This window comes from Equus caballus, chromosome 2 (genome assembly GCF_041296265.1).
Source record: "Equus caballus isolate H_3958 breed thoroughbred chromosome 2, TB-T2T, whole genome shotgun sequence".
NCBI lineage: Eukaryota > Metazoa > Chordata > Mammalia > Perissodactyla > Equidae > Equus > Equus caballus.
In genome coordinates, this window is record NC_091685.1 from 75032947 (window position 1) to 75052390 (window position 19444).

At 33.9% G+C, this 19444-nt stretch overlaps 1 protein-coding gene across 10 annotated transcripts in view; it reads right to left on the minus strand.

The window, feature by feature from the left end:
• TLL1 (tolloid like 1) overlaps positions 1–19444 on the minus strand; it is a 192925-nt gene that overhangs the window by 60107 nt on the left and 113374 nt on the right. For all 10 annotated transcript variants that reach the window (XM_001499433.7, XM_070257252.1, XM_023636343.2 and 7 more), the window contains one exon: positions 11130–11245. In XM_001499433.7, coding sequence (XP_001499483.1) covers positions 11130–11245 — 116 coding nt within the window. The remainder of the gene's footprint in view (positions 1–11129; positions 11246–19444) is intronic.

The window sequence follows — 19444 nt, forward strand, 5'->3', positions numbered from 1 at the left end:
GCTGGTTTACTCAAACTTTGAGTCTGAATAAATTTTCTTACTGTAAAAGAGAGGTCATCATATCCGCCAGATCTCAATAGAATTACATCAGAAGTACTGAACTGGATAATGTGTAGAAAAACACTCAGCTAATCTAAAAGCATTGTTAAGATTCTCATGTATTACTATTTCCATGGTGCATACTCTCACAGTATAAATCCTGAGAACAATTATGAAATAAACGAAGTATTAATCCAATTTGCTTAATCCAACTATGCTGGGATACATAAAAACATCAGCTTAATTTTAAAGTTACAGAGGAAAATCAACATGTTAAAATAAGGGATTCTTACACCTTTCAGAATGGCTATTACCAAAAGACAACAAATAAAAAGTATTTGTGGGGAGGTGGAAAAAGGGAACCCTTGTGCACTGTCGATGGGAAAGTAAATTGGTGCAGTCACTATGGAACACAGTATGGAGGCTCCTCAAAAAATGAAAAATAGAACTACCACAGGATCAAGCAATTCCATTACTGGGCATCTATCCAAAAAAAATGGAAACACTAATTGGAAAAGATATACGCACCCCTATGTTCACTGCAGCCTTATTTACAAAAGCCAAGATATAGAAACAACCTAAGTATCCGTCCATCAATGGACGAATGGATAAAGAAGATGTGGTGCATATATACAATGGAATACTACTTAGCCACAACAAAGAATGAAATCTTGCCATTTGCGACAACATGGATGGACCCAGAGGGTACCATGCTAAGTGATATAAGCCAGACAGAGAAAGATAAATACCACTTGATTTTACTTATATGTGGAATCTAAAAAACAAAACAAATGAACAGGCAAAACCCAGATTCATAGACACAGAAAACAAATTGGTGATTGCCAGAGAAGATGGGGAGGTTAGGAGAGAGGCGAAACGGGTGAAGGGGATTAAGAAGTACACATTTCCACTTATAAAATAAATAAGTCATGGGCATGTAATGTACAGTGTGGGGAATATAGTCAATAATATTATATTAACTTTGTAATGTGACAGACACTAAATAGATTTACTGTGGTGACCATTTTGCAATGTACAGAGATGACGGATCACTATGCTGTACATCTGAAACTAATATAGCACTGTATGTTAATTATATCTCAACAAAAAAAATCTAAAGAACAGACAGAACTTAGGGCCTTGGTTCAAGTCCTTGCCTTACAACAGACTGGTTGAATGACTCCGGCAGATCCCTACTTCTATCAGGGATTAACCACATGACACGTGAAAAACGAGTTGGATCACGCTATGAAAACAATTTTTCCGCTTAAACTTATATGATAACATCTGGATTTTGAAATTTTGATTTGTCACGCCAACTACTCACAGGAACATTTTTTATACCTCCCTTTCCTTAATCCCCACTCCACTCCCATATCTAATCATTTGCCACCTTCCATAGGTCACACTCTGCAGTGCCCCTAAAAACGCTCTTCTTCCTTCCTCATTCTCAGTGCTCTTCACATTTCTCTGAATTAACTGCACTCACTTCACAAGATGTGCCATGGTTTTCAGTTTTGTTCTTCACCAGCTCATCCTACACTCTACATCCACTTTAATCCCAGGAAAGTTGGGCTCCCATGATGGCATTGGTGCCTTCACACCCAATTCAATATAAACTTCCAAGCATGGGCATCAAAGACTCTAGGATCATAACCCACGTTTGTTGCCTCTTCTTTCACTATCTCAAACACAGAATTTTCATCCCTCCCACCCCTGAGTTCTTGCTGTTGTGCCCTGACAAGCACCCCAATTTCAGCATTCTTTCATTTAAAGTGTACATGATTCTACCTGGGATTCTGGTTTCCTCTTCCTTAATTCTTGAAACTCTTCATATCTCTCAAAATTTATACCAAATGCTATCTTGTCTTCGTTCATTTCCAGATTTCCCAATTAGATGTGGGCTCTCTTATCTCTGCAAATCCACAACAAGTTGTATCGTGCCTTCTTCAGTGATTTTTCAGAGTTTAGCTATATCACTGGGCTTTGCCCTTGCTATAAGTTTATAAGATTCCTGATAGCGAAGATTTCTTTCACACAGCAGAAGATACATCTATTTTAATGGAATCAAAGATTTATCTACATAGTAATCGCTAAATTTAAGCAGTGCCTTTGGCAATATAAATATTATATTGTGAATTGACTCCACATGTGTAAACCATTAGATGAGCGGTTAAAAAGAAATTTTTGCAAAATGAAAGTAGTCAGATGCTAGCTTTTAAATAGGTTATATAGGAAAAGAAAAAATATTAACTCTATTTAAGTTAATTGCCCTTGTTAAAGGGTCAATCAGTTCTAAAGGATGGAAGAATCGATATGGTATGCTTCTATCAGCTCAACACAGTCGCATTCTCAGCTGCACATTCTAGACTGTTATCAGCACGCTCAGGGCAACATCAAGAACAGCCGCAGATTGGACAGGAAGCTGTCTTTACCTTGAGAGGCTCAATTCTAGGAAGACATACATGAGGACCGACAATCAATTTTTATATTGTGGTAAAATATACATAACATAAAATTTGCCATTCTAACGATTCTAAGCGTACAGTTCTGTGGCGTTAAGGGTATTCACATTGATAACGTTCCAACAACAATCTTATTTTTTTAAAGAATTTTTACTGCGTAAAATAATATGTGCTTATTGTTGAAAATAAAAGGAAGACGAACAAATAAAACCTATTCGTAAACCCATCAGGAAGAAATAAGCATTGTTTTGGTATATATTCTTGTATAATTTTATTTCTAACATATGTAATTTAAAAATTAGATCTTTTCATGCCTATGATTTTTAACCTGCTTATTAAATTTCTAAATATACTGAAAACACAGTCCTCTAGTTCCAAGTCTTTTAAAAAAATTATTGTCTGTAACAAGGGTGCCCATGATATTTTTAGATAATAACTCATGTGATTATCTTCAGAGAGCTAAATTAGGGAGTTTTCTCATTTCATACTATTTTATTCCTTCTTAACAAACACAATTTGATAAAGAAATTATCAAATAAGGCTTTCATTTTTACACTGATGATTCTGGATGTTTGTGTAATATAGACAATTCAATTCTTAAAAAAAATCAATCAATCAATGTTTTCTTTTGGTTTCAAAATTTGTTTTGTTTCCAATTTTTCATTATTATAAATAACTATCTTTGCACATACTCAGATAACTCCTCTAGGATAAATTTCTCTAGGATAAATGTACAGGTACATTTTTCAAAAAGTAGTACAGATTGCCAAAGTTCTTCAGAAAGGCTATTTCAATTTTTAGTTCCAGGAGCTGTGTACCCTCATGATTATTTGATATTATTATGCTATTCCTTCTTTGTCAGTTTGCTAGGTGAAATACAACACATCATTGTTGGTTCAAGTAGCATTTATTTGATAAAGAGCGAGAGTAAACAATTTCATATATTTATTAAATATCTATTTGCATTGATACTTCAGTCAATATTCTGCTTCCTTAGCATTTGCTAATGTGGTGTTAATCTTTACTTATTAATTTATAACAACTCTTCATATACACATAATACCAATGTTTGCTCATCGGTTTGTGCTACAATATTTTTCATTTTGATTTTTATTTGTGATTTTGTATTTTTATTAAAAAGATTTATATTATGCAAAAAATTCTAATAAATTATTTTACATTTTCTTATTTTCAAATTATGTACCTAAAACATCTTTTCCAAAATAAAAAACAAATCACTTACGTTCTCGTCAGAAGAATATGCAGTATGAAGTAAAAGTTTAATTTTTTCCAAATACTTAAAAATGGTTCCATTATTATTCATTAAAAAAAATCCTTCCCCATTTATTTGAAAAATCATCTTTATAAATAAGTATATGACAAAAGTCTTCCATGTTCTCAGGCATAATTCTGGCCAATTTTAGTTTGTTCCATTGATTCAGAAGCCTATTTTGACATAACCACAGAATTTGAATTACTAAAGCTTCATAATGTTTTTCTGCTATCTTACAATGCAAGCCACCCCTCTTCACTAACTCCTTTGAAATTTGCCTTGGTTATTCCAACCATTTTATATTAGAAGTAAATTGCAGAAAAAAATTGATCTGGGTACAAAACAAAAAATCTGTTGGAAATATATTTGGAATTACATTTAATATGGGAAACACTGACAATATTTATAACACATCCTGAAACATGATAGGTATCCTTTAACCTGCTACATGATATGTCATTCTATTTTAGTCCCACAAAGTCTTCGGTTTTCTAAAATCTATTATATTTTAATATATCTGTTTTTATTTGATCACCTCTAGTCCCGTTTTATAGTTGATTCTTTGGAATTTTTAAGAAGAGAAAATATATCCTCTGCTACTAAAGAAAAATATAATGATTAGCTCTGCAAAATGGAATCTGTGTGATGTTAGGTATATTATTCAATTCTTTCTTAAATTCAATTTCTTCACTTGTAAAACAGAGATAAATATACTACTAAACTCAACAGGGTGTGAGAAATTAAGCCCAGTACCTGGTAGAGTGTAAGCACTCAATAAATATTAGTTTCGTCTAAATTTGGATTGAAAAAAAATCCTTCTAGTTTCACCAGATTATCACTACACATATATATTGAATTCTAGTGTTACCAGCATATGGAAATTTTTAGTTATTTTTTCCATTTTGATACTATTATTTGACAAATTAGCAGATTTTATAACATTGAACTACACTCAAATTACTGAATCAAAATACTTGCAAAGTTTATAAGTTATACAGCTTGATTGATTTGATTTGATTATATTTATATATAACAGTCATATGTTTGAGTATGTAAAGCACTTTATAATTTTTTCATGTGTGTTGTATGAGCTGTGCCTGTCAGATTTTGACAAGTTTTTTAAAATAAATGAAGAGGCTACACATTGTTTTACAATGCACTTAAAATATGTTTGATTGTATGGGGAGTATCTGAGCTTTTACAATTTGAAAAAACTGCCTTGAGAAATCATCTCAAATAGCGTCACTTTGAAATAACTTTTTTTGTCAACTTATTTTATATGACTATTGACTTATTAAATTTTTAGTGCTCAATGGAATCATTTTTGATAACTTTAATTTCTAGGATTTCACATTAAGAAATACTTCAAATGAAAGTTTTTCTGCAAGTGTTGATTTTTAATAAAGTTGAATATATAGCCGATTATATCCAGTAAAACTATAGTATCATGAATTCAAGAAAAAAAATTCACATTTCAAACAGACAAAGTATCACCAAAAAATGCCAATTTGAAAAAATAATTTAAAGTGTAAACTATGGGCAAGACAAAATAAGCCTTGATGGAAGTCTGAGATGCGAGAAAGAATACTGAATAAAAATATTTGGTAAATCTTCAACAAATGCTGTTGGGGAAAATGGATCTCCATGTGCAAGAGAATGAAGTTAGACCCTTATCTTAAGCATACACAACAATTAACCCAACAATGAATTAAATAAGACTCCAAACTATAAAACTCCTAGAGAAAAACATAGGGGAAAAGCTTCAAGATACTGGATCTGGCAATGATTTCTTGGATATGGCACCAAAAGCACAGAAAACAAAAGCAAAAATATCTAAGTGGTACCACATCAAACTGAAAAGGTTTTACAAGGCAAAGGAAACAATCAACAGAGTGAAATGGCAACTACAGAAAAGAAGAAAATATTTGCAAATCATATATTTCATAAGGAGTTAGTATTCAAAATACATAAGGAACTCCTACAAGTCAATAACAAAAAAACAAATAATCCAATTTAAAAATGGGCAAAGAACTCGAATAGACATTTCCCCAAAGAAGGTATACAAATGGACAATAGGTATATGAAAAGATGCTCAACATCACTAATTATCAGAGACATGCAAGCCAAAACCATAATGAGATATCACCTCATACCCATTAAGATGGTGACTATCAAAAACTCAGAAAATAACACATGTTGGAGAAGGTGTGGAGAAATTAGAACTGTTTGCATTATTGGAGGGACTGTAAAATGGTGCAGTATGGAAGTTCCTCAAAAAATTAACAATAGAACAAATAATTCAACAATCCTGCTTCCAGGTACGTAGCCACAAGAACTGAAAGCAATGTGTTGAAGAGATATTTGCATACCCATATTCGTAGCAGCACTATTCAACATAGCCAAAAGGTGGAAGTAACTCAATGTCCATCCATAGATGAACGGATAAACAAAAGATGGTACATACATACAATGGAATATAATTCAGCCTTAAAAAGCAGGAAATTCTATCACTTGCTGCAACATGGTAAACCTTGAGGACACTATGCACAGTGAAATAAGGCAGTCACAAAAGAACAAAGACCATATGATTCCACTTATATGACGTATCTACAGTAGTCAAATTCATAGAAACAGAAAGTAGAATGGTGGTTGCCAGGGGCTGAGAGGAGGGGGAAAATGGAGAGCTGTTGCTTAATGGATGTAGCGTTTTGGTTTTTCAAGATGAAAAATTTCTAGAGATTTTCACAACAGTGTGAATGTACTCAACACTACTGAACTGTACATTTAAAATGGTTAAGACAGTAAATTTTATGTGACATGTTTTGATCTCAATAAAAAATATCTGGTAAATATCTGCATATAGTTAAATAAATGTTAAGTGCCAAAAACAATAATACTAACTCTTTGTGTCAGGAAGCTTGAACAAAAATACAAAACAATAGCATATAGGATGAAGATAACGTGGGCCGGCCGGGTGGCATAGTGGTCAAGTTTGCGCACTCTCCATCAGGGTCCCAGGGTTCACAGGTTTGGATCCCGGGCGCAGACCTACACACTGCTCATCAAGCCATGCTGTGGTGCTATCCCACATACAAAACAGAGGAAGATTGGCAGAGATGTTAGCTCAATAACAATCTTCCTCAAGCAAAAAGAGGAAGATTGGCGGCTGGCCCAGTGGCACAGTGGTTAAGTTCATGCTCCCCACTTCAGGGGCCAGGGATTTGCTGGCTCGGATCCTGGGCTTGGACTTATGCACTGCTTGTCAAGCCATGCTGTGGCAGGCATTCCACATATAAAGTAGAGGAACATGGGCATGGATGTTAGCTCAGGAGGAGTCTTCCTCAGTAAAAAGAGGAAGATTGGCAGCGGATGTTAGCTCGGGGCTAATCTTCCTCAAAAAAAAAAAAAAGAAGAGGAAGATTGGCAATGGATGTTATAGCTCAGGGCCAATCTTCCTCACCAAAAGAAAAAAGATGAAGATAATATGAATTCGAATCTTTTTTTAGGATCTTTTCAAGGTTTAGGAGGAGGATAAAGATACTAATTAAATATGACTATTAAGAAAGCAGGCTGGTAGAGGAGCTAGCCTGGTGGTGTAGTGGTTAAGTTTGCATGCTCTGCTTCAGCAGCCCAAAGTTTTCCAGTTTGGATCCCAGGTACAGACCTACACACCACTTATCAAGTCATGCTGTGGCAGACATTCCACATTCAAAACAGAGGAAGATAGGCACGAATGTTAGCTAACGAATGTTAACTCAGAGCCAATCTTCCTCAAAAAAAAAAAAAAAGAAAGAAAGTAGGCTGGTAGAAAAAGATTACCAAATAATAGACTACACATTTAAAACTTTCACACCAGTAGAGAGATGGAAAATAAGAAGGCAAAAGGTAGAACAAAGTGGGATATAGAGACTGCAAATAAGAAGTAAAAATACATCAGTAATCACAATAAATGTAAATGCAATAAGCACTCTAGTTAAAGACAAAATTTGCCATCATGGATTGAACAAAAAAGACAAAGTATTTGTTGTTTAAAATGGACATGCCTGAGATAGAAAATTACAGAATCATTGAATGTCTAAAGCAAGACGAAGACATACCAGGCAAAAATATTAAGCAAAAGAAAATGTAGCTTTATTGATATTAGAAGAAATAGAGTGTTAACCTAAACCATGACTAGCGATGAGGAGATTCACTCTATGATAATATAGCGTAAAAATATATTTTAAAAGTGTAAAGAGAAATTAACAAATCTACCAATAGTGACAAATATTAACAAGTTTTTTCTGACTATTTTATAGATGATGCATTTAAAAACAAAAATACAGAGAATATATAAACAGCACAATTAAAAAGACTAACGTCTATATAGAGAACTTTGCACCCAATCATTGGCCACTTCCAAGATCATATTGCCAGCCTCAAGCTATTTCAAAAATTGACATGATATAGCCTATAGTCTCTCACCAAAAAGTGACTCAAGGAGAAATTAATAATTAAAGGAAGATTGGAAAAACAACATATGTTTGCAAATAAGAAAACACATGTTACTAAAAAGCATGTGGGTTGAAAAGAAATAAAACCATAGAAGATAATTAGATAATTAGAATTGAAAAATAACAAAAATGCTATATGTCAAGCTGGTGAAATTCAGATTTAGCAGCTCTTAGAAGAAAATTTATAGTCTTAAATATTTGTAGTGGACAAGAAAAGATGCTTTAAATTAATGAGTTACGCTTCCAACTGAAAAAGCAGAAAGTAAGAGCAGGTTGAACTCAAATGCTAAAAAAGAGAAAATAATAAACACACGAGAAAGAAAGGTGAGTTAATATTGTTCTTGGCCACTTAATACAATTTATTTGCTCATCATACATAATATTAAGAAAAATAAGGGAAAAGATGATAGATTTCTTGATTTCTTCCTATTTGCAACATTTTAGAAAATACAGTTTTATTGGTAATCAAACATACAAGAAAAGTGAATTAACTTTGGATACTAATAGTATGGGTAAAAGGATAAAAGATCAAGGATAGGATAAAGGCAACATTTTTTTTTCAGATACTATCTTGCTCTTAGGAGCTATTTTAATTTGATTAATCTTGTTTGAAAATTTTTCCTATTCTATAATATTTTCTTTTCAAAAATGTGCATAGTTTTAAACTTGCTCTGAAGTTTTATCATCTTTTATATTTTGTTCTTCAGTACCTCTTTAAGAATGATTTTCATAATATATTTTCAGAGACTTATTTGAAGAATCAAAACAAAAATTAATCAAAACCTATAATTACATTACAATATAGACTTATAATTCTTAAATTAAAAATAACTACATAAAGAATTACATATGCATTCACGTATTCCAAGTCAGTTGTAACTTTTTATGTATAAAATCTATTTAAGTTACACAAGTGTTTCACTCAGTTTTCATTGTGAGTACTGCAACACCCTGGACAGCTCCACCCCATAATTCTCTTAACAACATTCAATTATTAGCAATAGCAAACTTTCCTTAACTGCAATTGCATTCCTACCAAAAACTCAAAGTGTGTGTGAGTCATTCCAGGTGACTTAGTTAAAAGCAAACGACATAAGTCATTTAATAACTAGTAGAAAATAAAGATTAATATCAGTACTATCTTGGTCTGGGAAGACTTTTAAGGTTAGCCTTCAAGAAAGAATCCAGAAATTAACAGATTCATTCATTTCTTAATAATTTTAAACTCTAAAACCAAACAAACTAAATATGAGAAAGACAATTTCATGTCTTCTTTTTCAATCCTTATATATTTAATTCTGGTTTCTTGCTTTACTGTGCTAAGACTTCACCAAAATGTTGAAAATGAAGTAGTGTGGGGTATATGTTTGGTTTTTTACCTATCTCAAAAGAAATACTTTCACAATTTCCCCAATAATAATGATATTTGCAGTAATTTTTTGATTCTCTTTCCAAGATTAAGAAAGAATTTTTCTATTCCTAGTTTGCTCAGCGTTTGTTGCTGTTAAATCATTAATAGATCTTTTCTTAATTTAATTGAGATTCTCATTTAATGGTGTTTGTATGTATGTACACACTGTATATACACACATACTTATATACACAAACATACATAAATAATATGTAATATATATATACACATATACACACATACTTACATACATATACACATATATATCTGCATTTGGTTTGGTAACTTTGGGGTGATTTTGCATCCATATTCAAGTGTGAGTCTTGGTTTAAATTTTCTTTTCTTAAAGCATTCTTGTTAAGATTACTATCAAGTTTTCGCAAGCCATATAAATAGGAGAGGATACCTTCTTTTTCATTCTCTGGAATTTTTTATATAAGATTATACTTATCTCTTATTTGGTTTTTGGGTAGAACTCACTGATTAAGCCATCTGAGCCTGGATTTTCATTGTTAAGAAAAATCTAGTAATTCAATTAAATAGTAATTTGACTTCTTTGTGGTTATAGGATTATTCAAGCTTTTTGTTTCTTCTTGAGTAAGAACATAGTAAATAATATTTTGTAGTAATTTGCCCATTTCATTTACATTTTTTAAGTTATTAGCATAATGTTCAACATATTCTTTTATTCTCATTTTTGTGTCTAAAGAATCTATGGTTATAATAACCTTTTTATTCTAAATATTACATAATTGTGCTTTCTCTGTTACTTCTTTTTCTTGATCTCTTTTCACCCATTTCACTATTTTTCTAAGTTGTTTCAAAGTAACAACTTTGCTCATGCTTTGTATCATGTTATTTTCACGTTGTTAAAGTTATATTTCATTTATTACCTCCTCCTTCATGTACCTTTCCAATTATTTTACTGCACTTTTTCTAGTGTCTCTATACAGATGTCTACCTCATAAGTTTTGGGTTTCCTTATATGAGCATTTAAGTCTGAATTTCCTTCTAAGTACTGCTTTAGTTGCATCTTACAGGCTTGTTATTCAATATTTTTGTTATATTATAGTTGAAAATAATTTATAATTTTCATTGTAATTTCTTCTTGGCTGAATTGAGTATTTGATGTATATTTCCTAATTTTAAAATGTGTGGGATTTTTCCAGTTGTCTTTCTGACACTGATTTTTAACTCAATTTCATTGTGTCTGAGAACATAATCTGTATTACTTCAACTCTTTTAGAGCCTTTGCCATTTCTTTTAAAATTATACCAGTCAAAATATTCCCAGAATCTGAGCAATTACCATTATAAACTTTCTGAAATTTTTGAGTCTCTTATTTGAGAAATCAAACAAGAATAAAAATAAAGCAAATTATATTAGAAAGAAGATGAACCTTTGCACTTATATGAGACTAAAAGAGAACTCTTGATGGTATAAACTACCTTCTCCCCTGGGGTCACAGACACTCTCCAGATGCAGTGTGTATAAGAAGGGTAGCCATTTGGAAATCCTGGGGAGGAAAGGTTGCCATTGGATTCTTGTAGGGTTTCTCCACATGCTGAAAAGAAAAAAAGATACACGCATTCGATTTTTTTAAGAAGATGGCATCCATATTTCCTGAAAAAGATAAGATCTCATCTTTGATTTTTATGAAAGACATGGATATCATAAATAAAGCCTTGAGTCTTTTGGTGTTGGACAAGAGTATATATTTATATTTTACAAAGATTTTTTCTTCTAAGTAAATTTCTTTTTATGTCTCTCTTACCAGAATTTCAACATGTTTAATGGCATCACTAGGGCTAACCATAAAACAACATTATGAGATAAATAATCAGGCATTCACAAAATTCCTCCTCATCGATACATTTCTAATTCATTCCCAAAAGCCAGTAGTCAATGAATAGGTTACCCTTCCTCAGATTCAGGCCAGTGAGTACTTAGTTGATGGGGCTCTGGGACCATTTGAAATATTCCATTAAAATATTTGGTGTAAATTGAGGCTAAGTTTAACCGTGAATATCATATGAAAGTTGAAACAAAAGAAATCTTAAATAATAACTAAAATATAATCAATAAGGGGTACCAAAATGTCATACGCAATGAAAATTTTTCTTAAAATAAGCCAAAAACAATTGAGAGAGAAAAACATCATGCAAGCTTCAAAATTTCCAACAAGATGTGGACATTTATTTACTCTCTCATTTCTGTTGATCATAAGCAGAAATTGCTGGAAAAGCAATTATATTTTCCTCTTACTAAGCGTGTCTAATTTCTTGGAAGTAATTATCAGTCATCTGAAATAGCAAATTATCAGCTGCACAGCCTCAAGATCTGTGTGATTGATGTCTCTAGGGCCACTTCAACAAAGGCACAGACAGAGTGTAATTAGTGCATTGGTTCAGCCAAGGTTAGTGGTCAGAATCATTCTATAATGGGTTTTCCTGTTGCTTTTGTAAGATGTGATATGCACCGCATGAACCTAGGCTGGTTTAAGTATCCTTAATTCAGAATAATTCCTCTGCTGCAGCCGGTCATCGTTATAAACTTCACTCAACAATTTGAAGGAACAGTTCCTTCCCTCTGAAGGAGATTAAGTCAAATTGAGATGTTATCATAATATGGAGCCATAGCTGCCAGCAGGTGAACTCTCATCTCATCAAATCCTCAAAAAATTACAAATGGTTCTGCATATCTTGAGTTAAATGAAGAAAGAAAGATGATGACTTTGAAAACAAAACAGAGCTGTAAAAACAGTCTGATACTATATAAATATTTATTTAGAAACATAGATATGTTTGCACAACAAAATAAATTTAAAGTAGGAGTAAGCAATGTTTATTCTGATGAGTAGGCAGATAAAAGCAACTTTAGAACAAAATGAAAATGCTCAAGGTCAAAAATACATAATTCAGTACTTTCCAGGAAACATCTAGGGCGTTTGATAAATGTAACATTATAAGAACTCTTAGAAAAACAAAAATGTGTTAAGATTTTATTAATGCTAACAATGTGCTTCTAAATAGGATCAGTTTAGATGCAAAAATAATCATTTGTGAGTTGAATGTGTTTCAATGAAAAAATCTATAATTCTCAGCAGTTTAAAAATAAACTCTGCAATGATGGAAAACTACAATAAACCACATAGAATGCTGGTACTGGATTTCCTAAAGTGGAACCAAAATAATTAAATATATTTAATCCACAGATGTACATAAACAATACTGTTCTGATAAGATAAAAAAATCTATCTAAAATTAAAAAAAAAAAAACACAGCATATAATTCAAATATTAAATAAATCTATTCTATGGCACCTGTTTACAATGCAAGACATACAAATAGCTATAGTCAAGGTGTGGCAGTCGTTTGTGCATTTTCCTCAGTAAGTGTGGTTGTCCCAGGCTACCTGAACCCTACTACGGGAGATCCTTCATCACTTTTCGTGGCCAATTGTTGATTAAAGCTCAGAGAGAAAAAGTAAAGTTTATTACTAAAAGACCTAAAAGAAAATTGCAAGGAAAAAGTGGCACTACTAAATTTAAATGCACAGTCTGTCCATTTACTCAGCAAGGTATGTGAATGAGAAAACACAAGTTTGAATCATGGCATTACCACCTATTAATTATGCCATACAACTAAGTCTCAAAGCTTCAGCCTCAGTTTCTTTCCTGTAAAGTGGCTATCTTACTAACACATACTTATCAAAGTTGCTTCGTAGGGGTCAAATGTTATTATGCCCTGCGTCCTCTTTCTTTAACCCTCAGATATCTTTTCCACAGATAGAAAGAACGTTGTCTAAAGTGTCTCAATGTGTCCTTGAACTACAAAACTCAGTCATATTTAGGAGAAGAAAAATAAAGAAATATACAGAGGCAAATTATTATTATCACTATTGCAATCAAAATTACTGTAAAACAGAACACAATGCAGAAGTTAAACTACTACTTCTGTAGGAAGATGACATGATCTTATATGTATAAAACCATAAAGATTGCACCACACAAAAAAACTGTTAGAACTAATAAACAAATTCAGCAAAGTTGCAGGATACAAAATCAACACACAAAAATCATTTGGGTTTCTATACACCAACAACAAACAATTTCAAAAGGAAATTAAGTAAACAACCCCATTTATAATAGCAACAAAAAGAATAAAATACTTGAGAATAAACTTAACCAATGAGGCAAAAGATTTATATATTGAGAACTACAAAACATTGCTGAAAGAAGACACAAATCAACGAAAAGTCATCTCGTGTTCATTGATTGGAAGACTTAGTATTCTTAAAATACCCATGCTACTGAAAGCAATCTACAGATTCAACATAGTCCCTATCAAAATCCCAGTGGCATTTCCTGCAGAAATAGAAAAAACAAAATCCTAAAATTCATACAGAACCATAAAACCTGAATAGCCAAAACAATCTTAAGACAGAAGATGCTAGAGGCCTCACACTTCCTGACTTCAAAACATACTACAAAGCTACAGTAATCAAAATAGTTTGATATTGGCTTAAGAAAGGCATATAGACCAATGGAAGAGAAGAGAGAACCCCAAAATAATCTCACGCTTGTACAGTCAACTCATCTTCAACAAGGGTGCCCAGACTACACAATGCGGAAAAGACAGTCTCTTCAACAAATGGTGTTGGGGAAACTAGCTATAGATGCACACAAAAGAATGAAATTGGACCCTTATCTTATACCGTACACAAAAATCAATTCAAAATGAATTAAAGACTTAAAAATGTAAAACTTCTAGGAGAAAAAATATGTGAAAAGCTTCATGACAGTAGTCTTGGTGATGATTTCTTGGGTATGACACAAAAGCAAAGGCAATAAAAACAAAAATAGACAAGGCGGATGACATCAAACTAAAAAGCTTCTGCACAGCAAAGGAAGCAATCAAGGGAGTGAAAGGTAACTATCAGGAGGGAAGAAGATGTTTGCAAATCATATACCTCATAAAGAGTTAGTACCCAAAATACATAAATAACTCCTAAAAGTTAATAGCAGAAAACCAAATAACCCAATTTAAAAATGGGCAAAGGGGGACCAGCCCCGTGGCTGAGTGGTTAAGTTCGCGTGCTCCACTGCAGGTGGCCCAGTGTTTCATCGGTTCGAATCCTGGGTGCGGACATGGTACCATTCATCAAGCCATGCTGAGGCAGCGTCCCACATGCCACAACTAGAAGGACCCACAACTAAGAATATACAACTATGTACCAGGGGGTTTGGGGGAGGAAAAGGAAAAAAAATAAAATCTTATTAAAAAAATGGACAAAGGACTTGAATAGACATTTCTCCAAAGAAGACATATAAATGGCTAACAAGTATATGAAAAACTGCTCAGATCACTAATCATCAGGACAATGCAAATCAAAATGAAAATAAGATATCACCTCACACCTGTTAGGATAGTCACTAGCAAAAAAAGAAAAAAAAAAACAACAACAAAAACCACCCCAGGAAATAGCAAGTGTTAGCAATGATATGGAGAAATTGGAAGCTTTGTGCACCGCTGGTAGAAATGTAAAATGGTGCAGCCACTAAGGCAAACAGTGTGGAGTTTCCTCAAAAATTATAAATATAACTACTAGATGATCCAGCAATCCCACTTCTCATTATTTATTCAAAGTAACTGAAAACAGGATTTTTAAGAGATATTTGTACTCACGTGTTCATTGCAGCATTTTTCACAATAGCTAAGAGACAGAAACAACCTAAATGCCCAGAAGTGGATGAATGGATAAGTAAAATGTATACATACAATGGAATATTATTCAGCGTTAAAACAGAATAAAATCTGCCATATGCTACAACATAGATGACCTTTGAGGACATTATGCTAAGTGAAATAAGTTACAGAAGGACGAATAGCACATGATTCCACTTACAGGAGATTTCTAAAGCAGTCAAACTCATGGAAGTGGAAAGTAGAATGGTGGTTGCCAGGGGCTGGGGGAAGGGGGAAAAGAAGAGTCATTGTTCAGTGGTATTGAGTTCCAGTCATGCAAGATGAAAAAATTCCAGAAATCTGCTGTACAGCAATGTGCATATAGTTAACAATACTGTACTGTGCAATTAAAAATTTGTTAATCTCATTTTTGTTTTTTAACGAAATAAAAAATAATTAATAATAAAAAAGAAGTTAAGCTTCTAAATACTCTATCATATGATCCAGCTCACTTTTGAATCAGATAATTTGCATATATCTTCATTCTTCCAGAATATAAAATTGTTTTTAAATTGAATAAATGGTACTTGGACTGTGTGTTTTTGAGCAATTATTACAAACTCTTGTCCTTTTAATAACATGGCTATTAAATACCAAAGGTTGAGAACTTTCCTTTCTCCATATTTTATACGATCATATTTATAATTTTACTCATACTAAAGAAAACCTAGGTAGATATACAGAATAATTTGTATTAAATAAGTCTCTTCCCAAAAAGTCTTGACAAACTCTAGAGTGAGGAAAAAATAAAACTGTATCTAATCATCTTGTCCTACCTAGTTAACTTATTATTAATTAGATGGCTCCCTTAAACTTTTAAAAATGATAAATAAATCATAGGTTTAAAAAGATTTTAAGATAAGGAAATGTTAAAAGAAACCCTATGGCTCCTTCAAAATTTCAAATATAATATATAAAATAAAATTTTAAAATGATTTTAGGATAAGGAAATGTTACAAGTAATCCTAAGTCACTGAGTGATAAAGGAGAGATTAATTACTGAAATATTTTAAAATACCCTTCAGCCGTAACTACCTAACCATGTCCGAATGAACCATCCCTTAAGATGAAGCACAAGTACCAGCCCCTAGAAGCTTTCCTCATGCAGTGTGCAGCTCAGGTTAAGCACCCCTCAGAACTGCCTTAGCATCCTTTACTCACGGGACTTACTTCCTCATCAAGTGACACTGTCTGTTTGGTCTCCCGGAACCTGGGCTATTTATGTGTATGGTTTGTGATTCCTTCTCTGTGGCCATAACACCTGCTGCAGTGTCTTTCACGTATTAAAGCTGACTCATTCATTCACACACTCACTATTTGCTGAGCACCTAATTTAAACTGGATTTAGAATATCATGATGAAAAAGCCCAATGACAATCCTAAATCCTAAGTACTCTAGTATAGGAAAAGATGAGTGAACTGACAATTATAGGAGTAAGACACAAAGACCAGGATCAAATTTACCACCATGGGGTCCTGGGAGACCAGGGAGTTCTAAAGCAGGAGGTCACATAGGAGCTGAATACTGAATATGAGCTAGGATTTAGCCTGGAGGCAGTTAGGAGTGTTGTGGCTGGAGGAAGAGGCAGCAGGCAAGCATACCATGGTGCCAGGGGCTGAATGAAGCAGAGGTGAGAAACTAGGCTGTAGGCGAAATACCTAGAGAAGAGGCAGACAGGAGACAGGGGAAAATCCTGAAGGAGATATACTGAAAACAGAATAGCCCTTACCCTAAAAATAAACAAAGATTTGCACATTAAAAAGTCACTTGAACAGCAGTGTGGCCAGAGAACCAAAGAGCTATAAAGAATGGAGGCAAGAGGTTAACTAAGAGGCATTTTAGCAATCTGGACAAAAGACAAGGATCCCTGGAGTAGCAGATTCACTGCAAGAATGTGAGATACCACGAAGGAAGCAGGAATGAGGCAGACAGAGGAGTGAAATGAGAATGCCCTCCACAGCTCTGGCTTGGCCGACCTACCGGATGATCTATGTGTGGCACCATCCACTGAACTAGGTAATGTTTTCAGGGAGATGAATAAGTGAATCCATAAATAAAATGGGAAAAAAAATGGCTAAACTATTATTTTTTGCACTTTGGCAATATGCAAAATTATTTAAAATTTAGCCAAGAATTATATACACACAAGCACATATAGTACAGATATTCTACCTGGAATCTCAGAGAACTATATCAGGAACCAAAAGATTAACACTTTAGGTAACTAAAACGAAGCTTATATTGATTTTAAAGATAAATTTAATGAAACAAGTGTTTAAAGCAATGTAAAGTTTCCAGTATTCAAACTCCATGTGTGCTGAAATTGGTCTACCATCCCTACAACTCTACACAAATGTGCATCCACAGACACGGGCATTCTGTATGCACTGGAAGTATACCAAAACTAAGAACACTTAAATTTGTGAACTCAGATTGTACATGTGTTCATGTGTGAATACACATAAGCTTTTATATAACAGGAAAGATTCTAATCCTCAGAAGCCCCTTTACTTTTAGATATCAATTTATTTTACATTTTTCCTAAATTTAACATGTTACCTGGTGTATTTAAGATTTACTGAGAGAATATTAGGGTTGATAGCTGGTACAAGTACTAAGTAGTCATAAGCAAAAAGGTCATGGGACTACAGGAAAAACAAATTAAGAGAAAATGCAAATAAAGACCAGTGACTGTATCAGGAGAAGAGTTAAATTAAGCAGTTTAAAAATAAAAAAGGAGGGCCGGCCTGGTGGCACAGCTGTTAAGTTCGTACATTCCACTTCAGTGGCTTGGGATCTCCAGTTCGGATCCCGGGTGTAGACATAGTACCGTTTGGGAAGCCATGCTGTGGCAGGTGTCCCACACATAAAGTAGAGGAAGATGTGCACAGATGTTAGTTTAGGGCCAGTCTCCCTCAGCAAAAAAGAGGAGAATTAGCAGCAGATGTTAGCTCAGGGCTAATCTTCCTCATAAAAAAAGGGAAAATAGGGGCCGGCCCGGTGGCGCAGCGGTTAAGTTCGCACGTTCCGCTTCTCGGCGGCCCGGGGTTCGCTGGTTCGGATCCCGGGTGCGGACATGGCACTGCTTGGCAGCCATGCTGTGGTAGGCGTCCCACGTATAAAACTAGAGGAAGATGGGCACGGATGTTAGCTCAGAGCCAGGCTTCCTCAGCAAAAAGAGGAGGACTGGCAGTAGTTAGCTGAGGGCTAATCTTCCTCCAAAAAAAAAAAAAGGGAAAATAATCCTAACATTAGGTCAAAGTAGAGGAGAATACGTTTAGAAGATGAGAGTCACAAGAAAAAGAAGGTCCCCAAAAAGAGAGAGAGCAAGAGAACAAATTAATCACTTATGAAAAGAAGAAGATACATTACAGCTCGTACACATTAGAGAAGATCTCCTTTACAAGCCAACTGCTAATTATTGAGTCAAAGGAAAGATGAATAGTTGTAATGATGCCCCATTCTCCGCCCCCATGTGGACATTTCTTGTTCTGACAGTATAGGATGCAAGGGATTATGATGTAGGCAAGTAGCATTAGTGGGTGTCCTTTAAGATGCCTTAATATTAGAAAGGTTGGAAGCCATTGGGAGGACATAGGAGTGGCCTTTGGGCAACAGTGTCCAGAAACCTACTCAATCCCAGGGCTGAGCAGCTCTCGCTTTCTTTCCCTTCTCCTTCCTTTCAGGCCTAGGTGGTCTGGCAACGGATGACTGGCTTGCATCAGTAGAGCGCAGAGCTGTAAAGGATCATATTCTTTCTTTATATAACAATGCATAAGACTTTTCTTGCCTGCTTCTAGAAGTATTTCTAAAAGCATGAGCAGGAAATGGCAATGAAAACAATTCTAAACTAAAAGAAACTTATCCTCATTCTATCACCTTAAAAACACAACTTTACTCCTGTATGGAGCTCTTTCATGATGAGCATGCACTGACTGTACGATAAGTAATTGCGGTTTCACATACAAACCTAATCTATATTTTTGACCTATATAAGTAGATAAATATAATAATG